This window comes from Falco naumanni, chromosome 5 (assembly GCF_017639655.2).
Source record: "Falco naumanni isolate bFalNau1 chromosome 5, bFalNau1.pat, whole genome shotgun sequence".
Taxonomy (NCBI): domain Eukaryota; kingdom Metazoa; phylum Chordata; class Aves; order Falconiformes; family Falconidae; genus Falco; species Falco naumanni.
This window is the reverse complement of record NC_054058.1, coordinates 22,313,418-22,333,994: the sequence shown is the minus strand read 5'-3', so window position 1 is coordinate 22,333,994 and position 20,577 is coordinate 22,313,418. Positions and strand designations below refer to the sequence as shown.

Below are 20,577 nucleotides of genomic sequence, written 5' to 3'. Positions count from 1 at the left end.
TTGACCATATCACATCCTTGTGCAGTGCTTATTGTATATTTATTATATATGTGGGTTTTTTAATAAATATGTGTATATTTAATAGAGTTTGGGCTTATAAGTCTTAAATGGTCATTTGTCAAACCTATCCTGATCTATTGAATATATCTGTTTCAGAAGATTGTATTTTCTAAAGAAAAAATATTATCTGAGAAGTAATTCCTAGTTCTTGGTTTAGATTTGTAGTGATATAAAAAGCTGTTTTCAGTACTTGTTTATTTTGAACAGGCAGTATATATCGAGGTATGTCACAGCTCTGGAAGGAAATATTTGCATTGGAAGGCTTTATTGCTTTTAGGAAAACACTTGTAATAGTAGGTAAATCAGCTGAGATGGAGCAATGACATACACCATTTCACATGTAGATTTAAGGAACTGCCTGGTCTCTTTTGTTTGCTTTTAAGTACATAGGGACACAGACTCTGTTTCCATTTAGGATTTTAGTTCATTTTTGTCAAGAAAGGTTAATAAAACAAGGGCATATAAAAATGCTCTAAGCAACTTTGGCCGCATGGTGGCTTTTAGCCAACTGGATCTGAGAACAGCAAGAGACCTAGAGAAAGAGCTTGTGTAATAATTACAGCTGATTGTCCAGACCAAAAAGCTTCAGCTAATAGGCATGAACTTCTAAATTCTGGTTAAAGTCTTGTTGGATGGCAATGGAGCAGTATGTTTTAAAAAGACTAGAATTTCCCATAATTATTTCTGATTACATAATAAAGGTTTTGCTGTTTGGTTTTTGTTTTGGGGGGTGTGGATGGTTGGGGATTTTTTGGTGATTTTTTTGGTGGGGTTCTTTTTTATTTTTTTTTAAATTAACTCCCTGCTTGCTTAGACTTCTGCAACTTTTGACATCTGTCAGGATGTACCTCTCTATCACATCTGAAAATAGTGACACCCCACAGGGAAAAAAAAACTTACCTCCACTACTAACTCTGGTGCTGTTTGATATGTTCTCGAGAGCTTTCCTTGAGCCTGCCTTTATGAAATCTGTCCCCCTCTGCATTTCCTTATTGCTTCAGGAACCTTTAACATTTTAGAAAATCCCTGTAAGTTGAATGTATCTTCCTGACTCAGAAAGTTTCTCCAGCCTTCTTCCTTCCCCTATCACAGATCTTCTCAAAACTCAGCTGAATGTATTTTTTTTGCTTGCATCTGGCTTTTACTTACTCCATCCATTATTTACCTTACAGGACGGGTTTTATTTTGCAACCGTCAGTGGTTTTACAGTAAGCACAGTACTGCCCTTGTGTATTTAGAATGTATTTCTAATGCTAATGCATTCTATCCTCACACACATCTCTTTATTAACTGATACTACAGACCCAAAAATAAGCATAGTTGGGTGATTTATTAATAACACCATCAAATGACATGCCATGCGTTGTTATTGCAGTCGTCGTTATCACATGTAAAAGAGGAAAATTAGAAAAAAGAAAGTTTCTGACAGAAAACTCTGTGACACTGACAGCTCTGATAATTGGACTTGGACTCTTCAATGTTGTGAGTGTTTCTGCCTGTGTAACCCCAAGAGTCAGGAAATACAGAAGGAAAAGTTCCAAGAGGTTGTACAGTACCTGTGATGTGCTTTATTTGTATGACTGTCATACTACATGAACAATCATGTCAAGCTAGAAATTTAACCCAAAAAGTATATGAAAAAAAGAAGGTGTTTGTTTGCAGTGATATTTAATTCCACTCTAGGAACTCTAGCCTACTTCACTCGTGGTTTGCCATTATGAGTGCTGCTTTTGGAATTGATACACTGATGTGCAAATGCAAAGGAGTTTCCTTTCTAACTTCATTTTTGGCTCTATTGGCTGCCTTCTGCAAGGCTCCATTTGCTGTACTGAGTTGTGACTGCAGTACAGCAGGTATTCACAAACCAGTCAGGTTAAAGCTGTGCACAAAAAAAGTCATATGACAGGCACTGTGGGCAGTGTGTCTTAGCTTGCTGATCTGCTTTTAGTTGTTTTCTGTCCAAGGTGAAATTCTCAAATATTTCTGTCCTGTATAAATGCAGGCTGGGCAGAGGGTAGAGACCCTATAAATGCCCCTGCGGAGGCACAGGGCAGAAGAGCCAGCGTATACTGGGCAGGCAGCAGCCATGTGCCTCTGCTGCGGGGCTGTCCCAGGTCCCGTTGCCCTGCAGATGGGCAAAGACTTATTCATAGATGGTCTTAGAAGAAGATTCAGGTGCTGTGGGGGCTCATGGGGGACAAAGCATGCCCTGTGGAGCACAAGGATACATGCAAAAAAAATAGCTACCACAGTAGGTAATATGGATAAAAAATTCAGAAGAAATGAGGCTTCATCATGGTTGCTGCTTAGTGAGCAGTTTGGGATTTATCACATTTTCCTACTTAGTCATGCAGAGCCCCACTAGACAATGAAATTCTCGTCTTGGTATGAAAGGATCTGTGGCGTCTCCAGAATTTGCTTTTTAGGTAGAACACACAGAAGATATAATACTAATCTACAGAAAAGCATTTTTTTTCTTGATGTGTTGACATTTTCATTGAGCAGCATTTTGGCCACCAAATAGAAATGCTAGAATACAGATTTCTTGAAGCTCTAAAAAAAAGTTATGTCTATTTGTAGGCCTCTGCTGCATATGTTTTTTCTCCTGTGTGCGAAGACTGGGTTTCTTTTAAGGAGAAAGGAGCAGTGTTACTTTTCCTTTCCTATAGGTTCTTTCCTCACCAGCTTTTACTGAGACAGGCAGAGAAAACATGTACAGATAGCTGGGAACTGGGTCTGTCAAAGCATGCTAAAACAAAACCAACAAAGCCAAAGCAGTGCTAACTAGTAGGGAGTAAACGTCAAGGCTTTAACTGTTTTTTAAATTTTTCAATTTAACCTTCCACCAACACTAATCAGAGATGTTAGTTCCTGGTAGGAGTTATGCCCATGACAAGTTTAAGACTAAATAAACCATATTTTGCTACACTTTTTTGTTTGATTGTGGCAAGAAGTCTTTGTTAGTGAAGCTGTGAGCTTCACCTTATTTCTGCCAATATAAATGAAAATTAACCAGTGGGACTTTTCTCACACCTAAAACAAACAAAGCAAAAGCCTGCTCTCCTGAAGGTGCAAAAGCGAGCAGTGGAAACTTCTGCTCATCTGCAGAAAATTTCAAAGTATGATGAGCAAGAGAAGTAAGGGCAAAATATTTTGCAGCTGTAGCTACAGCAAGAACAGCCACTGCCATTCCTGATTTTTGCTGTCTGTTGAGCTACTGTAAAAAGGCAATATTTTTATTACTGGCATCAGGAATATCTTCATCTTGAGACTCATGTGAAATAAAACAAACCACATTGTCAGATAACTGCTTCCCATGTTATTTTAAGCATCTTCCTCTGCTGCTCTGAATTACAATTTCATCATTTCAAGTCTTTGTTGAGCATTTTAGAAGCCAGTGTTGGGGTTTAAGGTGCTCTAGGCCATACCGGTCCATTTCCTTACAAACACCTCAGAGGGATCAGGAATACTTTCACGGCTCATTGCCATAATACATTCAGTACAAATTCCTACTGCTGAGGTATAAAGTAAAAATGATATAACGTATTAAATGTGTATCAAGTGAAGTAATGTTTCTACTGTTTTGAAGTTGGAAAAACAGAAACGCAGGAAGATGCCTAGGAAGGCACAATCTGGGCTGTTGAGGGCTGGATCCCTTAAGCACTGAGGCAGAAGGAATGAGTAATTTTGTTAGTAAAAATTGAGGATACTAATAGCTAGAGTCTGGCTTGAAAATAAGGCTGTTTTCCAGCAGTTTATTAAGCGTCTGCACATTTGTCATGGCACTTCTTGAAACGCAGATTGGCAGCCATTCCTCCTAGCCCCAAATGGTTGGTTACCGTTACACCTCACTTTGGCTGAAAGCCCGCACTGGACCACATATGTTACTCCTAGCTCGTGCTTAGATAAGTTGTAGTTGTCAACATGAGTGTTCAGACGAAATGTGCAGAAGGCAAAGTTTTGCAAGGTGATGGCAGAACTCTCTCCTCTTTTGCTTGCTATGGAAAATGGTTATTTTTAACGGTGAGCGTGTTGATGATCTGGTCTACAGCACTGTGTAGACTGCAGTGTCCCGTTGTGCAGCAGGAGGAAGAGGGCTGGGAGGGAAGGCTTCTCCAGGCTGCTTTCCTCCTGGGGCTGCTGGTCTGTCAACCTTTACACCCTAGGGCTGAAGGGGCCATCAGTTGATGATTTATTAACACTTATCTTTAGTATGGGCTCCTTTGTTAAAGGTTCTGTTTGCTGTCTGGGCAGTTTCTCAGCTGCGCTGCTGGGAGTCAGTATTTTTATGGTAGAGGCAGGCAGTAAACCTTCAGGAGTGTTAAGACAAACTTGCTGAGTGAGCCACAAGTAAAGAAAACTAGAAATCTGCAACATACAAAGATGTGTTTCTTCAGCTTGTGATTTGCAGCAGGGAAAGCAATCCTGGGGATGAAGAGTCTGTATTCAGATGGTATTCCAGCTGCCCAGACAATGTGTTAGCTGAATAAACCAGAGAGCAAAGGCAGTCCTTGGGAACAGTATTTGGATTTGAGCTTTTTATCATGGCTGTGTTGGCACAAAATTAACCCAGAAAAATAGTTCTTGCATCTTCTCTTTTTAAAGTAAATTATTCTTAGTGAGGTCTTGGCTCCCACTGCTAAGCTGTTCCTAGTTATTGACCATTTTGATGGAAGCTAGTTTGGATATATTCCCACTCTGCTCTATTGTTTATGTCGTTTGTACAGATCTGTATTTATCAGGTGCAGAAAAGAAACTCAGGTTAGCAATATTTTCTAGTGTTGTAATGTTAAATGCATTATCTATGGTATCTGCAAGCTTCCCTTGTGACCTCTGATTTATATAATTTTGCTAACGGAACCCCCAACTACAGATGTGGTTATACAGGCAAAACTACCCTTCTAATGTAAAAATAGTCTTCCTTGCAACCAGCTTTGCAATGGGAATAGCTTTCTTGCCAATGTAAACGATACCTTTGCAGAGTGATTTCTGCTGTTCTTGCCACAGCAGAGAAATTTGTAAAGTTTGGAGCCGGTCAATAGGAGATGAAGTTCTCTGCTGTGAGATAATTCAGGGCACTTACAGAGGTGTCTGTCTCCCTCCCTCAAGCACTTGTTTATCTAGTGTATCTTTCTGCAGCCCTTTGGCTGTTTCATGTTATGCTGGAGAAGAACAGTGCTATCATGGGCCTTTCATAATCAAACTAGTGGGAGAGCAAATTGTACTACCTTATCTCCTATCTTTGCTGCTTTACTGATACCTACACATTTTACCCCTGTTTGATGGTGTCTTACAGTCTGTCTGTCTCTTGCATTAGATAGGACTTTATAGAAACACCAACTCAGGTTTTCTCCTCTCCCAGTAGAAAAAGAGTGACAAAAACCTCAGTGACTTAAAATGGAAGAAATGCTCTTAAAAAATGTCACCATTAATCTACTAGTCCTAGCAGACTTATAATTTTTCTTAAGACTCATGTTTCTTTATGGTTACCTCTGCTCCTTCAAAGTAATGAATAGCCTTTTCTCTGTCCCATTCAAATTAAATAAACTCCTATGCTTTCAGTCCCTGCCTTCACAGACAGAGCAGTCTGTTATGCACTGTTCTGCTGAGTATCTGCTCAGAGACATTTTTCCTTACAGAAGATTAGCAAAGTTGTATGAAATACGTGAACAGCTAGAGAAAGGCATTTAGGGGTAGTGTGAGAAAGCCAACTGACTTTTGGAAAGGTCAACGAATATATGATCTCCTTTGGTTGCTATTATTTTATAGGTAGACTTTTGTTTCTGTGTTTCTGTGCAGCTTTGATATGTGATTAACTCTATAAATACCAGTTACTTAAAGGATTTACAACCCTTCTATGAGATGAAGGATTTTGCAGGTGGGAAACAGAGGCAGAGAGACTGTAGGCAACACATCAGTGACAAAATCAAGGAAAGAACTGAGGAACCTGTCTCCTGCACTTCCTTGAGGTTTTATTTGTTTGGGTTTTTTCCCCTGTATCGCAAAGTTGGCTGGTTTAAGTCCCTCACCTCAGAAAGCATCTGATTCCCCCAACTGCACATAAAAATGCTAATTCAGTACAAATGACACAACCCCGTTCATAAGCCCCTCTTTTTTTTTATTTTTCTTTTTTTTTTTTTTTTTTTTAATATTGGATATCCCAGCTCTGTTTCTAGTTAAGCAAATTGTTCTGGCTATGGTACAACGAATGCATTCTCAGAGAAATACTGCAAAACATTTTTAAAAGCACCCACTTAGCCATAGCTATGATGAATTTTCATCTTTCATCATTTGATCCATGAGAGTGTCCCTGCATGTCACAGCTTACAGAGGCAGGTAATTTGCTGTTGCCCATAAAGTATTCTGCAGGCTGTGAGTGCTGTCTATCTACTGCTGTGATAACTCTTTGGGCTTCCACCTCCTTTTTTGCCCCCCCCAGGAAAAAATAAATTTACCAATTCCATTGACTTACTCTAGTTCAGCACCTCCAATTTTAAATTCAATTATATATTACTTGTTTGACAACAAAACACAATATCTCTCCATCTTTGAAGACAGGTGAAGGCACCCTAAATTTTGGGCACCGCCACTGGCTCATGGGTGAAATTGCTGAGATACAGACTGTTATTCCCATTTACTGACACTGAGGAGAGCAGCTATTCACAGCAGCCTTGAAAATCATGGTGTGAAGCCCTGGGTTACTGGAGTCCATGGAAGTCCTGCAATTCAGGCTAAGAGTTCACCCACAGAGAGTGCATGGACAAATATAGGTCTTTGCGCCTCCACCTTGAAACTCATCCCCATAGAGTATGTCCCTCCCTGAGACGATGCTGGCTGGCTAGTGTTATGCGTTTATAGGCTGCTGGGTTTGTGGCAGCAGTGGGGTGGTCGAGTCCCAGGACCAGCTGCATCGGCACTGCTGTGAGGGTGCTGCCTCGGTGAGCGGGACAAATCATCAGCCTGCTGCCACCCTGCTCCTGGCAAGCGCTGCTGCAATGGTACATAGAAATGCTTGTTTCCATGCTTCTACGAATCTCTTCATAGAGCCAAACTGAAATATAACAGAAATTTCCAGTTCTGTGTTCAATCCACTGCAGATATGTTGCTTATGTTTGTGAAGTGCTTTTAGGCTGTGGCTTAAGTGATGCCCTAACCAGGCCAAGTGGTTTTAGACCTTCTAACCTCTCACTGAATTTCCTTATAAATTTGCAAGTTGTGTTCTATTCGGAAATATACAAACCTTAATCCATCTGGTAACACAATCCCCTTTCTTAGTACATATTTAACAAGTAAAGAAGACTAAGTTTAATGCTGAATCCATATATTTAATATTTTAGAAAACTGTATGTATTTGTTTTGAATGTGCAGTTCCAGCCCATTTCTACACAGAGCTCTGTCACTGAACCTTCTAATTCTGTTACCATGTGAGATAGTTGTATGATTTGTTAAAACTAAAGAGTGAAAGTGGAAACCCATTTGCCTTGATAATGCTAGGTAACCACTTAGCCTGAGAGATTTAGCACCTTTTTAAAAAAACAAACAAAGAAAAAAAAACATGCCAAGATGGTGACAGTGACTTGCCAATTAAATAGAAATGATGGAGAAGTCAAGGCTGATGGTTAACCTCTCCAGAAAGTGACCCTTGCTGCAGTTGTTACCCCTTGGCTGAGAATAGCAAAACAAAAAGCAGAGTGATATGTACTTTTGTGAGGATGCAGCTGTCCTACCAATGCTTGCACAGATCCAACATCCTGCACAAAAGTGGCAGAGCTGCAAAGCCCTGACTTCAGCAGCAGCCCATGTGCCAAGGCTTGCAAGGTTCAGTGATGTTCATCCTGCCAGAAAATGTTATTTTGTGGTTTGCAATTTGGCTTCTGGAGATACAGCAGTATATCCACATGCTGCTAAAAATATGGTCCTTCATTTTCTTCTGGCAGGTTAGAGTAGTCAAGAATATTTATAAGGTGTGTTTTTTCCTTTCCAGTTAAAAAGTACCACCCTCAAATTAAAAGAGGACAAGGGGTTTTTTTACCCTGATGCTTAGTTTAGGATCATGTTGAACTTCCATCAGGCCTTGTAAAGCTTGGTGAAAGCTTTCCTAAAAATAGGAATTATCTTGGGATTCCTTGCATCAGAGGGCTAATGGGTAGTTGAAAACTTGAATAAGTAATAAACTATAAATACAATATTTTTGTCACTGCCCCAGTGATTTTTGGCAAAACCTCATGTTGTTTAGTAGCTAGATAGTTTGCATCTGTTTTACTCCTGTCCTTTCAAAATTACTTGACAAAGCTGCTTATTCTCCCTGTAGAGCAAAAGGGTCTCTCGACACAACGTAAACTTCTTGTTTTGGTGGAATATGTAGATATGCCTCTTTCCACCCAGCTGCCAGTCCATGACTGCTAGGAAGAAATTAATCTGTTCTGCTAAAACTTCTCAGTAAATTCAGCTCAGTGACGTTTACAGGTAACTGGACACCAAATCACTGCAGGATGATCATGAAAAAGACAGAAATATATTTATTCAAGCATTGATTCATAAAGCTTTTGAAGGTACAGTCCCTTTCTGATTGATCTCTAAAGGCCTGAATATTGGTTAGAATTTCAGGAGATTTTTTTTCCCCTAACAATTCAGAGCCTCCTTTGAATCCTGTTATGATCCTTAGTTTAAAAAAAAGAGTACTTTAAAAAACAATCTTTGGTGGTCAGCTTCCACCAGAGATTACTTTGATTAAGAAATAACTTATTGACAATAGTTTATTCATTTTTTCAACTTATCAAACATTTTCCTCTGAGCAACTTAAAGCACTTAGCTTCACAATGACTGTAATACCTAATTTAAGCTGTTATTCTCTAAACTGAATGAGAGTGTAGAATTCAGTAAGTCAGAAGAGATTTAGGTTTTGTTTTATTGAGATAGGACTGTTGCCTGCATGAAAGCTTTCCATGTTGCAAACAGAAGATGATTAGATTCCTAAAGGTCATGGTTAACATGCAGTTGTATTCATTTGTAAAACAGAAACAACTGTCAAGTCTTGCACACCAAAAGTGTGTGGGGCCTTCATAATGGGGCAAAAAATAATAAACCTTGCAGCTTGCTAATTACTTAGTTTGTGTACTTAAGCAAAGCAACAAGGACAGTTTTGCGTGCAGCTTACCTGTAAGAAATAAATGTACTTGGATTATACTGATACAAAACCCTTTATGTACTACTTCTATTGTCAGTTTCTTAAAATGATGTATTAGTGATGGAGCTGTGAAGTCCTAATACTAATAATATGAATAGAACACTATACTGAACACCCTGTATTGCAGTACAAGGCAGGTGACATGTAATTCACTGATGAGTATATTGGTATTAGCAGATAAAAGAATGTATTTGAGTTCAGGTTTTTCTGTGAATTATTTTCCAAAGATGAGATTTCTGGTATCTGTCATTTGTTCATCTTGCCACACAAAAATACTTAGTATAATACTGGATACTTTGCTTTGTTGGAAGGGCTGCCTAAGTTTTGTGACAAAGCATATTAAAACTTTCATCTTTGTTTCTGCTGTGCAAGTTTATAGCATTCTGTATTTCTTTGGTGAGACCAATTAGAGAAAGAACCTTAACAAAGAAATAGGTATTTAACTCTATGGTCTGTATTTGAGCCTCCAAAGAAAGGTTAGGAAGGAGATGGCAGCAGATGGTCAGAGGACAGGAAATTTCCCGTCCCCTTACTTCATGTGTAAATCACTTAGTCCTGAGGTATTGAAGGTGCCTTCTAAGAAGCGAATGCCTCGTCTTGGACTTGTCCTGGACCTTCTCTGGTGCAGAGCACTCAAATATACGCTAACTTAGGAAATACTAAGAAACTGGAGCTTGGCCCAAATTTCCAAGCAAGGCTTCTAATTATTCAGAGCAACTGTTTGACAAGTCTTTTTTGAGATATCTGTGCCAGCTTCTCAAAAGCACCAGACCCAACACAGCCAATTGGGAGTAGCGGGGGAGACGTGGAATCTCTGTTGATGACTGGTGTCCCTATCTGGTGAGCCAAAAAGTGAGACACAATGTACGTTTGAAAGTGAGGACAAAACACTTACCTAAGGGTAGGTAGACTGACTGTAAGTACCCACACTTTTTTTTCCTCTTGAATTTTTGAGATCTGTATCCCAGCCATTTTATTCTCTAGCAGCTGATGTTCGGATTATCCAAAAGCAGAAAACTGATCGCACACTAAATAATTTTCAGAGGGCAATGCTAACGCAATTGCTTTCAACGGCAAAATCCCCATTGACTTCTGTGTGGGCAGGAATGTGCCTCATACATTAGTTCTCCTTTTGTCTGAGTTCATCGCTGTTTCTTTGTTCTGCCATCTTAGGTAATCATTTGTTCCAGCTTTAAATGACCATAGAGAAGCTTTTTACAGCAAATTTAAAGGTTGTCTGAGGCTTGGAATTTTAACTCTATGACTTTCCATTACTTCAGCCATGCTATTATATACAGCGTACCATGTGTACAGAACAAAATGCAACCTACCTAACGTTGGATCATACTCCCAGATGAACCGTTTGGTCAGGAAGCGTACGACGAGAGCTGGAGGGACAAAAAGAACCCAGGTGAGATGCACAAGCCATCAACTCGTCTGGTTTTTAAAGCTTTCCCAGCAAACTTTTCTGTGTGAATGGGCATGTAGCAGCTCCCCTGACCTGTGAGCAGAATTCAGCATTGCTTATTGTGGCAGCTGGGACCTTTTCACTACTTGTAGCCCACTTCACATTTTTGAAGGGGGAAAACAAAATGAAAAAAACCCCAAAACTCTTTACAGTATTAATCATTTACCATGGAACAATGCTGGAACAAGACTACCAGAATACCAGGAGGTTTTAAATTGTAGTTTCTAACCTTTTTTCACTTTTTTTTTTTTTTTTTTTTTTTTTTTTTTTTGTCACTATAGCTTCTACCATTAAAAAGCCAAACCCACCCCATTTACAGTGTTACAAGGAGATGACCTTTGAAAAAGAACTGTCTTGGATGCTTTAGATTTCCCGTAACCAGTGGAAAAAATGGTTGGCAGTTTTTGAACCAGGATGTTTTGAAGCTTCAAACCAAAACAATTTAATTCTTGAAAATTTACGGTTCAGATTTGAAACCTTGTAAAGGTCAACATATAACTGGCTAAATAGCTTCCTTCTGTAGTTTGGCATGCCTACCTTGCAACAATTTATCTTCCATGTTTTACCTACTTGTCACTTAAAGTAATCAGCTATAATATTTTAAACCAATAGTCAACAAATGTTAATGAATTTGTTGAAGTAGAAATAAAGCTTTAGATTTTGGAGCATGGGATAACTAGTTCTCAGTTTCAGTTTATGGTCTAAGATCTTGCTACTTATGTTCCTTTAATTTTTTCTATCCCTCCAACCTCTTTAAAAACAGCCTATATAGGCTTTGTCAGCATGTTGCTTATGTTCTAATTTAAAACTAGGCAGTGCCTTGAATTTCTAGTGGTGTAAACAAAGCATTCACCACCAACAACTATTCAAAATCCTTTCCGCATTTCCAAAATGGAGCTATAGATACCACTGTGCTAGCTATGATTGTAGTGGTTACAGCTACAGGAAACGTTTTCCTTGTCAGCTGTACAGGATTGTTCCATCCTTCTTTCAGTTACAGACGGACAGTAAAATGTGACACCTAACCCAGTTCTGAGCCTTTTCAAAATTAAAGCTATGAGAACGTCTCACATCCCAGATTTCTGTGCCCAAGAGTAGGACATGGCAACAGCCTGAAGAATAAGTATAATTAATTAAGCTTTGCTTAATCAGAACATTTGTTTTCAGGAAGATTTAACTATGCCTCACACTTGGAAGGATAATAAGAAGCTGGTTCTAAGGAAATGAGATTACCACACAAGAAGCAATTTTAAATCGGTGTTATTTTAAGTTTTCGTTCTCCTTAGGAAATCCTACCTTTTAATTTTTTTTTTAAACTTTGCAGAAATGCTCTCCTTGGCCCTCAGACTGAATGTGACAATTCTTATCCATAGTAACTTTTCAAGTCATAGTCCTAACATGGATGTCATTATACTACAAGAAGATCTCTGTGTAGCTTATTTTCCATCCATCATGATGTCTGCATCAGGACTTTTTCCCCCACAATTTATCTCAGCTGGAATAGTTTAAACATCTTGATGTTTCAAAAGTTTAGTCATGCCTCTTCTTTAATTGCTAGCAATAGATTCTGTAATTGCTAGTAAAAAACACAGCATGTTCTTTTTTTCCTTTTCTTTTTTTCCTTTCTGTATTTTGACTGGGGAAATGATGCAGAGTAAAAGATCTCCTGTCACATTTTCAAAAGACTCCTTACCATCTTATTTTTCAAGAAGAGATTTTAAAAATGCTTTCTCCTTTCACAGCTGTACTCTGAAGGACAAACAGTGATGTGCTACCTGTGTGCAGTGCCTGAGACTGTGCCTGGACCTGGAGTAGCTAGTGAAGAGAAAGAAAAGGCAGAAGAGATTGCCTGGACCTGGAGTAGCTAGTGAAGAGAAAGAAAAGGCAGAAGAGATTGGGGAAACCTATCCAGCTATTTTCCTATTTAAACATAGTCCACTTTGGTATGAATACCTTGTACTTGTAGATGGAAATTGCTAGAGGAGGGTCAAAGTGATGAAGGGGACTGGAAGACAGTCTGTCAAGCACTAGTGTCTGAGATAGGTGATAGAGAGCAGCAGCTCTGAAGGAAAAGGGAGAAAAGCTGAGTTTGGAGGCAGCCCAAATGAAGGTGTTGAGAAGGTGACAAGTGATAAGACGGAAAAGCAGAACTGGACTGCAGCTGCTGAGATGAGCCTGGGACAAGAGAGGTACAGCTATGTACACAGGATGAAATGGCACAGGCGTTGAGTGCTACAGAGGGGAAGAATTAGAGATCACAGATGTAAGCTCTGGTGAAGAGGGAAAAAGTAGGTGGTATTAGTCTCCAGCAGGGAGGCCTATGTGCAGAAATAACAAATAATCACATATGCAGGAGGGAGCTGAAGAAAAGAAGGGAAGGGTGGGAGGTGGCTGCTATGCATAGGACCAGATGGCATTTGGTGTCCCTCAACTGGCAGGTCTCAGCGGGGAGCACAGCAAGCCCAGCAAGCTGCTCTGTATGCACTGCTGGTGGTAAAGTACTTGTATAAGTCTTGCTCGAGCCCAGTGAAGGGAAGAAAAGCCACCCCTGCACAATGCCAGGTGAGTGGGGAAGTGTCAATTTCAGAGTCACGTGCTCTGTGGCCAATTTTGGGGATGCGCAGCGTGGGGCGTACAGAGCTGCTGTTCCTGTGGGGCTGGCTCTGCTCAGCTTCCCTGCTTCTGGTCTGGCCAATTCCCTCCAAACACTGCGCTCTCCTTCATGGCAGTGGTCATAGCCCATCCTATGGAGCTTTTCACTTGCATGCAGTTTTACAAGGCTGAAGATTATCAGCTGTATTTCACAGATGGGGAACATGAGATGCTCTTGATCAAATATCTCTCCTGCTTATAACTGTTGCAAACTATGTTGGATGGGAAATGTCTTCACTTTTGCCTCATTAAGGGTGCTTAGCAGATGGGCCCCTGGCATCCAGTTGAGTGTTAAAACAACGTGTATGACTTTACTTTCTGATTTGACTGAAAATAGTCAACGAGAGGAGAGCTGGGAAGGGCACCCAAGTGTTTGGGCTGTCAGTCTGGAGACCAGCTTGATGGCTCACGCCGCCCGCCCTAGTGATGATCTCCCTGGAGCAGGGGCATTACTGTGGAGCCATTTGTTTATGTTGAGCTCACTTACTGCCAGATTACATCACTTTTTAGTAAAATAACTTCTGCCAGCAGAAGAACCAGAAGTGAGGACATTAGGAATTCACTACACTTAGAGCTGTAGTGCTCAGATTTCTGCTGCTGGCATAAATGGCACTTGGGGCAAAGCAATATAACTTCCCTAGTCATTCCTTAGCAATGCTGCATAAAAGGAGTTGAGATGGGCATTACTTCTTCCCTCTTACCTTAGCAAAGGTGTATGCAGCCTGCTTGACCTGTCAGCCTTGCTTAGACTTGCTTAACTGTAATACTAATAATGAATTAAAAATAACCCAACACACACACAAAAAAAAAATCCAAATGCTGGGTTTTGATTCAAAATAACATTGAGGTTGAGAATGTCTGAAATGCATTATTTTCTGATTAAATTAGGTGACTAATTCCAATGTTCATATTAATAGGACCATTTCCAGTGCTTATCCTCAAAGAAGATTAAAAGCATTTTGAAGCAGGCAAGATTTGGATTGATGTAGTACCTAATACGAGTGAATTTCATGGTCCTCCACTAAGACTAGCGCAGCCTCTTCCCTGAACACTTACTGTTTGTGAAATACAAGAACTTGCAAGTTTAGAAGGAAAGAATCTCCAACAAACTGCAATTTGGATTCCCGCTGTGTTTTTCGGAGACATGACCTAAGGGAATTGATGTAATGTCCCAGCAAAGGAAGAATAGACTCATGTCTCTTTCTGCCTTTCCTTACACCCTGAATTCCAAGTCAGCTGTTTTGTACAGGGTTTAAATTAGGGTAGAACTTGGCTCAGGACTTTCATTCACTCATGTTTAAACCTTCTGCTTCAGAAGTTATTCTTGGAGAAGAAATATGACTATCTGTCAAATACATTCGCAGTCTAACTCCACCGAAGACAATGAAGTTATATCAGGAATTAACTTGGCATATAAACTGAGATAATCAACCACATGATTAATCAATTTCTTTGGGACTTGTGTGGTTGGGCCCCTTACTCAGCTTTAAAAATGTCAGTCCATATCTTTTGGAATGGTTTGGGTTTTGTTGGGTTGGTTTTTTTTTGGGGGGGTGGTTTGGGGGGAGGGATTTGTGTTTGTTGTATTTGTGTTGGTTTTTTTTTTTTTTTATGGTGTTTTGTGTCTTACTTTAGATCTTTGTTTGGATTTAGTAACATATAAATATTCTGGCTAAATTTACAATCTGCCTGAATACATATCTTAATGAATTTGTTATTGTTCCAGCTAATACAAGCTGAGCTTTTGGGGGAAGAATGGAAGCAGGGTTTTATTTGAAAAACATCCCCCTTCCCTGAAAGCTACAGAGTTCAAAGTTATTCTAAGAAAAATAACAGTTCTCCACAGTGAAATAACTGTATGATGACTCTTTTATGCCATGAGAATTTTCAGCTACAAAAATGGTCTGAAAATAGTCCCATTATTTAACTTATCAACAAGTCCATTGCTGGTGCCATGAAGATGTGTTATCAGTAAACCATACTTGGAAGAAGACATCAGAGTGGTTAAAACCAGAGGTTATAATGATCAAAAGGTACTTTCACAAATTATTTTTTTTTTCATTTATGTCTTTGTTAGAGTTTATCCTCCATTCACCCTCTCAGAGGCTCCTCATATATTGGGATTTCAGTCCCCTTGGAGCATGTGGCAAGCTCCAGTCTGCAGGATGGCAATGCCACGGGATTCTGGCATGCGATGCTCTGCCTCCTTAAGCAGCTCTGTGTCCAGCTTTGGGAAGTAATGGTTTATTTTAAAGGGACTGCCACAGAATTTAATTTGCTCCTGAAAGTGCAGGTCATTTGGGGATGTTTGGGGGTGGAGTGAAGTATGAACTTATAATTCAGAGTCCTTTTCTGATCCTGGTATGTCATGGGTGTAAGCATGTAGTCATTACTTCTGGCTCTACGTCCGTGGGCCTGGATTTGACTCAGTTTTGACAGTATCTCAGAAATTCAGTGATGTGGGGATACGAGCGGTGAGTGAGACATCAACAGGAGGGTTTTTCTGCCTTCACTCTCTCTTGGTTTGTTCACTGTGGTCACTTCTGATGTTGAGACCTAATGTGTTTGTAGTAAACTAGAAGGTAAATTTAATGGAGGAAAATGAGATCAGCTGGGGGGAAGGGAAAGAAAGAACTGTACTGAGTCTAAAAATGGTCTGTTTTACACTACCTTGCTGTTTCAAACTCTGCACATTTTATGCATATTCTAATCACTGTCTTAAACAGAGAACTGTTCAGAGAAATTACGGTGTATGCTTGTATGGTTTTTCTGTAAAGCACATTGAGGTCCTCCACTGACTAATGACATAAATATAAAAGTATATGTAATGTTTAATATATATTAAATATAAAAAGTATATATAAATATTAATATATAGTGTATAATAGTATATATATAACAGCGCATGTATATATATACACTGTGTAATAGTAAATATGGACTAGGATTGAACAGCTACGTGATTAAATGTGTTGCACTTGCCTTTCAGGAGGTTATGCTGCTTAGTGTAATGTAAATCTTTTTTTCTTCAGTGGTAATAATTAGAGCTTCAGTTCTGTGAACTCAAATCTGAATATCAAAAATGGTTCAAATGTCTTTTTATTCTGGCAGGGTATAAATTAGGACTGAATACCTGTCTCAGATCTCTATATTAATCCCCACAGAACAGCATCACGGACTAAATCAACATCCCATGTTCAAGTACTTTGAAAACTAAGATACTTTCAAATGTAAAAATTCAGTACTGTATGCTGGATTTATCTTTACAGTAAATAGTATTTTACATGCTCAATATGCACATAGCAGGACTCCAAAGACTGCTTCAGATGCTAGTTCCATATGTTCAATTAGATGTCAGTAACCGACCTTTTGACAAGCTGTTTGGAAGGACTGCGCTACTGTGGAAGAGACAGAGACCACAGTCCTACTCACCTGTATTTTTTAGCAGTCTTTATCAGGATATTCATCCTTTAGCCTGACCAAGTGTCAGTGTAATTAGTGTCATTTTTAAAATCACTGTCACTTTTCAATTTCTACTACAAAGTTTTGGGGCGTACTTCTTTTGCTAGTGGCAATTTCAGTTTACCTCTGACATAACTGCATTTTACTGCTGTGGGAAGTACCTGATTTTAGGAACTTTTGAGTCAAAAGGTTCTGGAGAAAAGTAACTTGTTTCAAGGAGATCATCTGAAACTCTGGCAGTCTGCAGCATGGTGTATTTACTAAGTTAATCTCAACTATCTTAATAGCAAACTGGAAGGAAACACTCCATCAGATTATTTTACAAGCACTTTTTAATTGCAAGGCACCAAGTAAACAATAACTTGTGTTTTTATCAGACCGTGTTCACTTCTGCTGCAGCTGAAAATTAACATAAACATCATTGACTTCAGTCCAATGAAACTAATGCTTCAGGTGCTCATGAAACGGAAAGGTGAGCCATCCACTTCCCAATTTGCACAAGGGTAATTGCTCTGCCTATGTTCACTCTTATTTCCAGGGTGACTGTTTACACAGTGCTCTGTTCCCTGCATGATTCTACTCTCTTGCTCACCAGCCAGACCATGTGCAGGCATAGGGGTGCCACCCGCCTGCGTGTGCCTAGGCACAGGGTCTTGTGGGTGCTCCAGCTCTTCTGCCACACCTAGCTATGCCAGGTCCTACTTTCACAGGCATACAGCTTTCACACAAATTGACTCCGAAGTTAGGGAATTGTCAATGTCTCCGTTTACTGACAAAGATGTCTGGCCCCCAGGTTAGAGACAAAATTTGTCACTACTCAGAGACTGGGGAGAAAGCAATCTTGGCACAGGCATGTCAGTGGAATAAGGGCCACATCCCTTAGTACTGAATATAAAAAATACAGGGTCATTTGTCAAAATTTTTTATTAGAACCACATCCTAATGTTAATAGCAGGAAGCATTTCTTAGAATCATAGAATTGTTTAGGTTGGAAAAGACCTTTAAGATCAAGTCCAACCGCTAACCCAGCACTGCCAAGTCCACCACTAAGCCATGTCCCTGAGCATCACATCTACAAGTCTTTTAAATACCTCCAGGGATGGTGACTCAACCACTTCCCTGGGCAGCCTGTTCCAGTGCCTGACAACCCTTTTGGTGAAGAAATTTTTCCTAATATCCAGTCTAAACTTCCCCTGGTGCAACTTGAGGCTATTTCCTCATGTCCTATTGATGTTGGGAGAAGAGACCTTGTCTTGCTTCTGGTATGGTAATTTCACAGTAAAAGAACCTCTGTGTATTTTCATATGGAATATTTAACTGTGCATTTCATAAAATACACAGTATAGTAGTCATTCATCCCATTGCCACGGAACACGAGGATTTTGTAGTAATGTTCTACCCATTGCCTTCAGTACTGGAGGCATTTTTTTACAACAGTTGCTGCATATGAAATATAAGCAGGAGGTTTATTTTATATTATGCTATCCTATTCCATAATATATTTTTCTGATATCAAGTGGTTTATTTCACGACTCCTCATATAAAAGATAAATGATCAGACTGGGGTGTCTAATGGTTTTGATCATTTTAGGAAAGCAGTGTGTAATGTCCATACTTCTACCATTTCTACTCTCTTGACTTCATAGTATAACTTGTTATGTTGCCCCTTTGTGAAGACTAAACTTTCTGGTGTGATATTGCTAACACATATGGTTTTTCAAAATATTGTTAATGGTAACACCTCCAGAGGACTGTGTGTCTGAGACAGGGTATATTTATGATTGGGCTGTAGAGCAAGCCTTATGAATGAAATCACACAAATAATTGTTGCTTTTCTAGGTGACTGACACAGGTAAGTTTTGAATCTGCATGCTGTTTTGAAAGATACTGGGCAAAGTAAAGTAGAATAGGATTCTCAGTATAAACCTTTGACATAACACCCACCTGCCCAACTCAAGGTGAAAAAGAAAAAAAATTTGATTTATTTCACTAAAAATTGAAAAAAGAAAAAAAATAGTTTCAGAAGAAAGGAAGGGTAGAAAGCCTTTTTGTTTAAAAATCTAGTATTTCATTAAGACAATGGCTAGATGACATTTTCAGGGGCCTTTAACTTTTTTGTATTTTTTTCTCCTTACATTTCTCCCAGTATTGACTTTAGAAAACATTCCACTCTCATCTTTTTGTCAAATTAGTTTGTCATCTTTAAAAAGGAAAGAGAAAGAAAGGAAATAAAAGAGGGAATTCTATAATACTTTAGCTGGCAGGATGATCTGGATATTGTCAAAACATTTTTGAATGAATGATTTTTTGTTGGAAAATGCACTTTGAGCAGAAAGGCCATTTTTTGGAAGGAAGCTAGTTTTTCAGATTGCTCTTTCAAAGGAAATACTTGAACACCTCACCATTGGTTTTCAAAGAACCTGTAATAGAAAATGCAGATTTAAAACAAACAAACCAACCTAATGCCACTAGCCTCCTTTTTATTCACTGCAATGTTGTTTTGTATTGCACTGGAGAAATGTGTGGGACTAAATTATTGTTGTTTTTTTTTTTTAACCAGATGTCACCATTACAGGAAGAGGGCAAAGATGATCTTTCTTGGTTACAGCATCCACCAGCTACTCAGCTTCAGCTGATCTGAACGTGCCAAAAGTGCTCAGTGCTGATTTCACTCTGCTGGTGCTGAGTCTGGCTCAAGGCGCAGGCAACACGAGTCATTTGAGTGGCACTCCTGAAAGGAAGACCTGGCTAGCCATCTTGGAGATGCCTTAAGCTGCTCCTGGGACAGTGTGGAGCTGCTGCCTCATCCCCTGCTGGTGCAAAGAAGGAAGCCACAGCCAGTGCAGGAGTGGGGATTTTTGTTGCCGTTCTGGTTTTGCTTTTTTGTGGGTTTGTTTTGGTTTGGTTTTTTGTTGTTTGGTTGGTTTTTTTTGTTTTGCATTGGCCGTTGCTTTTTTGTTGGTGGTGGTTTTGCTTTTTTAAGGCTCTTCTTCAGCCCTTTCTCAGATCCCTGTTCTCTCTCCCTTCCCATGCTCAGAAGGCAGGAGATGAGTAGGAGGAACTGGAAGAAAGGGGAGACGTGAAGCTGCCTTGTTAAAGAAGGTCTGCATGTCCTGGGAGAGCTGTGAAGCCCTTTCCCAGGGAGTAGGGGAGGGAGCACGGTCTCATGCCCAAAGAAGATGAAGAATTTTTTCCAACAAGGTGAAAAGCCAGTTCTGTGTGAACCTTCGGTCAGGATAGGGACTGGTCCACAAGGCCCAGCTGCTCTGAGAGAGCATCCTGACTGCCAGCAGCAACCTGGCCATAAATCCTTACCCCCGCCTAAGGGGGAGGCTGCTTGTGCTGGGGTTAGAGCTTGATAGTTTGGGGGGCTCGCTGGTGTTTCACCATCTACTGAGTGCTCTTCTTGCCAGAAGCAACAGACATTTTGTTACATGTGGTATGTCCTGGTCTGACAAACCCCTTCTGGAAAGGCACAACATACACTTTGGCTGCTAGGCTGAAGACTTAGTGTCACTCTAAATGCCTAAAAATAGGGTTTTATTAGGCCCTTGTTGAGTCAGCCCGAATGAGAGGGCAGTTAGCATACTGTGAGCAAGGCCACTGGCACCAATGCTGGATCACCGCCTGTATTTGTAACCTTCACAATGGCAAAAAGTACCTTTGTGCAAGTGCCTTGCTGCGCTACTGTTTCACTAAGTCTGTACAGATCAGCACAAATGATAACTTGAAAGGGCATAAAGTGTGC

General features: G+C 39.8%; 1 protein-coding gene across 3 annotated transcripts in view; it reads right to left on the bottom strand.

Moving 5' to 3' along the window:
• The window catches only part of RERG (RAS like estrogen regulated growth inhibitor), a 109,556-nt gene that overhangs the window by 8,075 nt on the left and 80,904 nt on the right, over positions 1-20,577 (bottom strand). For all 3 annotated transcript variants that reach the window (XM_040596732.1, XM_040596734.1, XM_040596733.1), the window contains exon 3: positions 10,579-10,635. In XM_040596732.1, the coding sequence (XP_040452666.1) occupies positions 10,579-10,635 (57 nt within the window). The remainder of the gene's footprint in view (positions 1-10,578; positions 10,636-20,577) is intronic.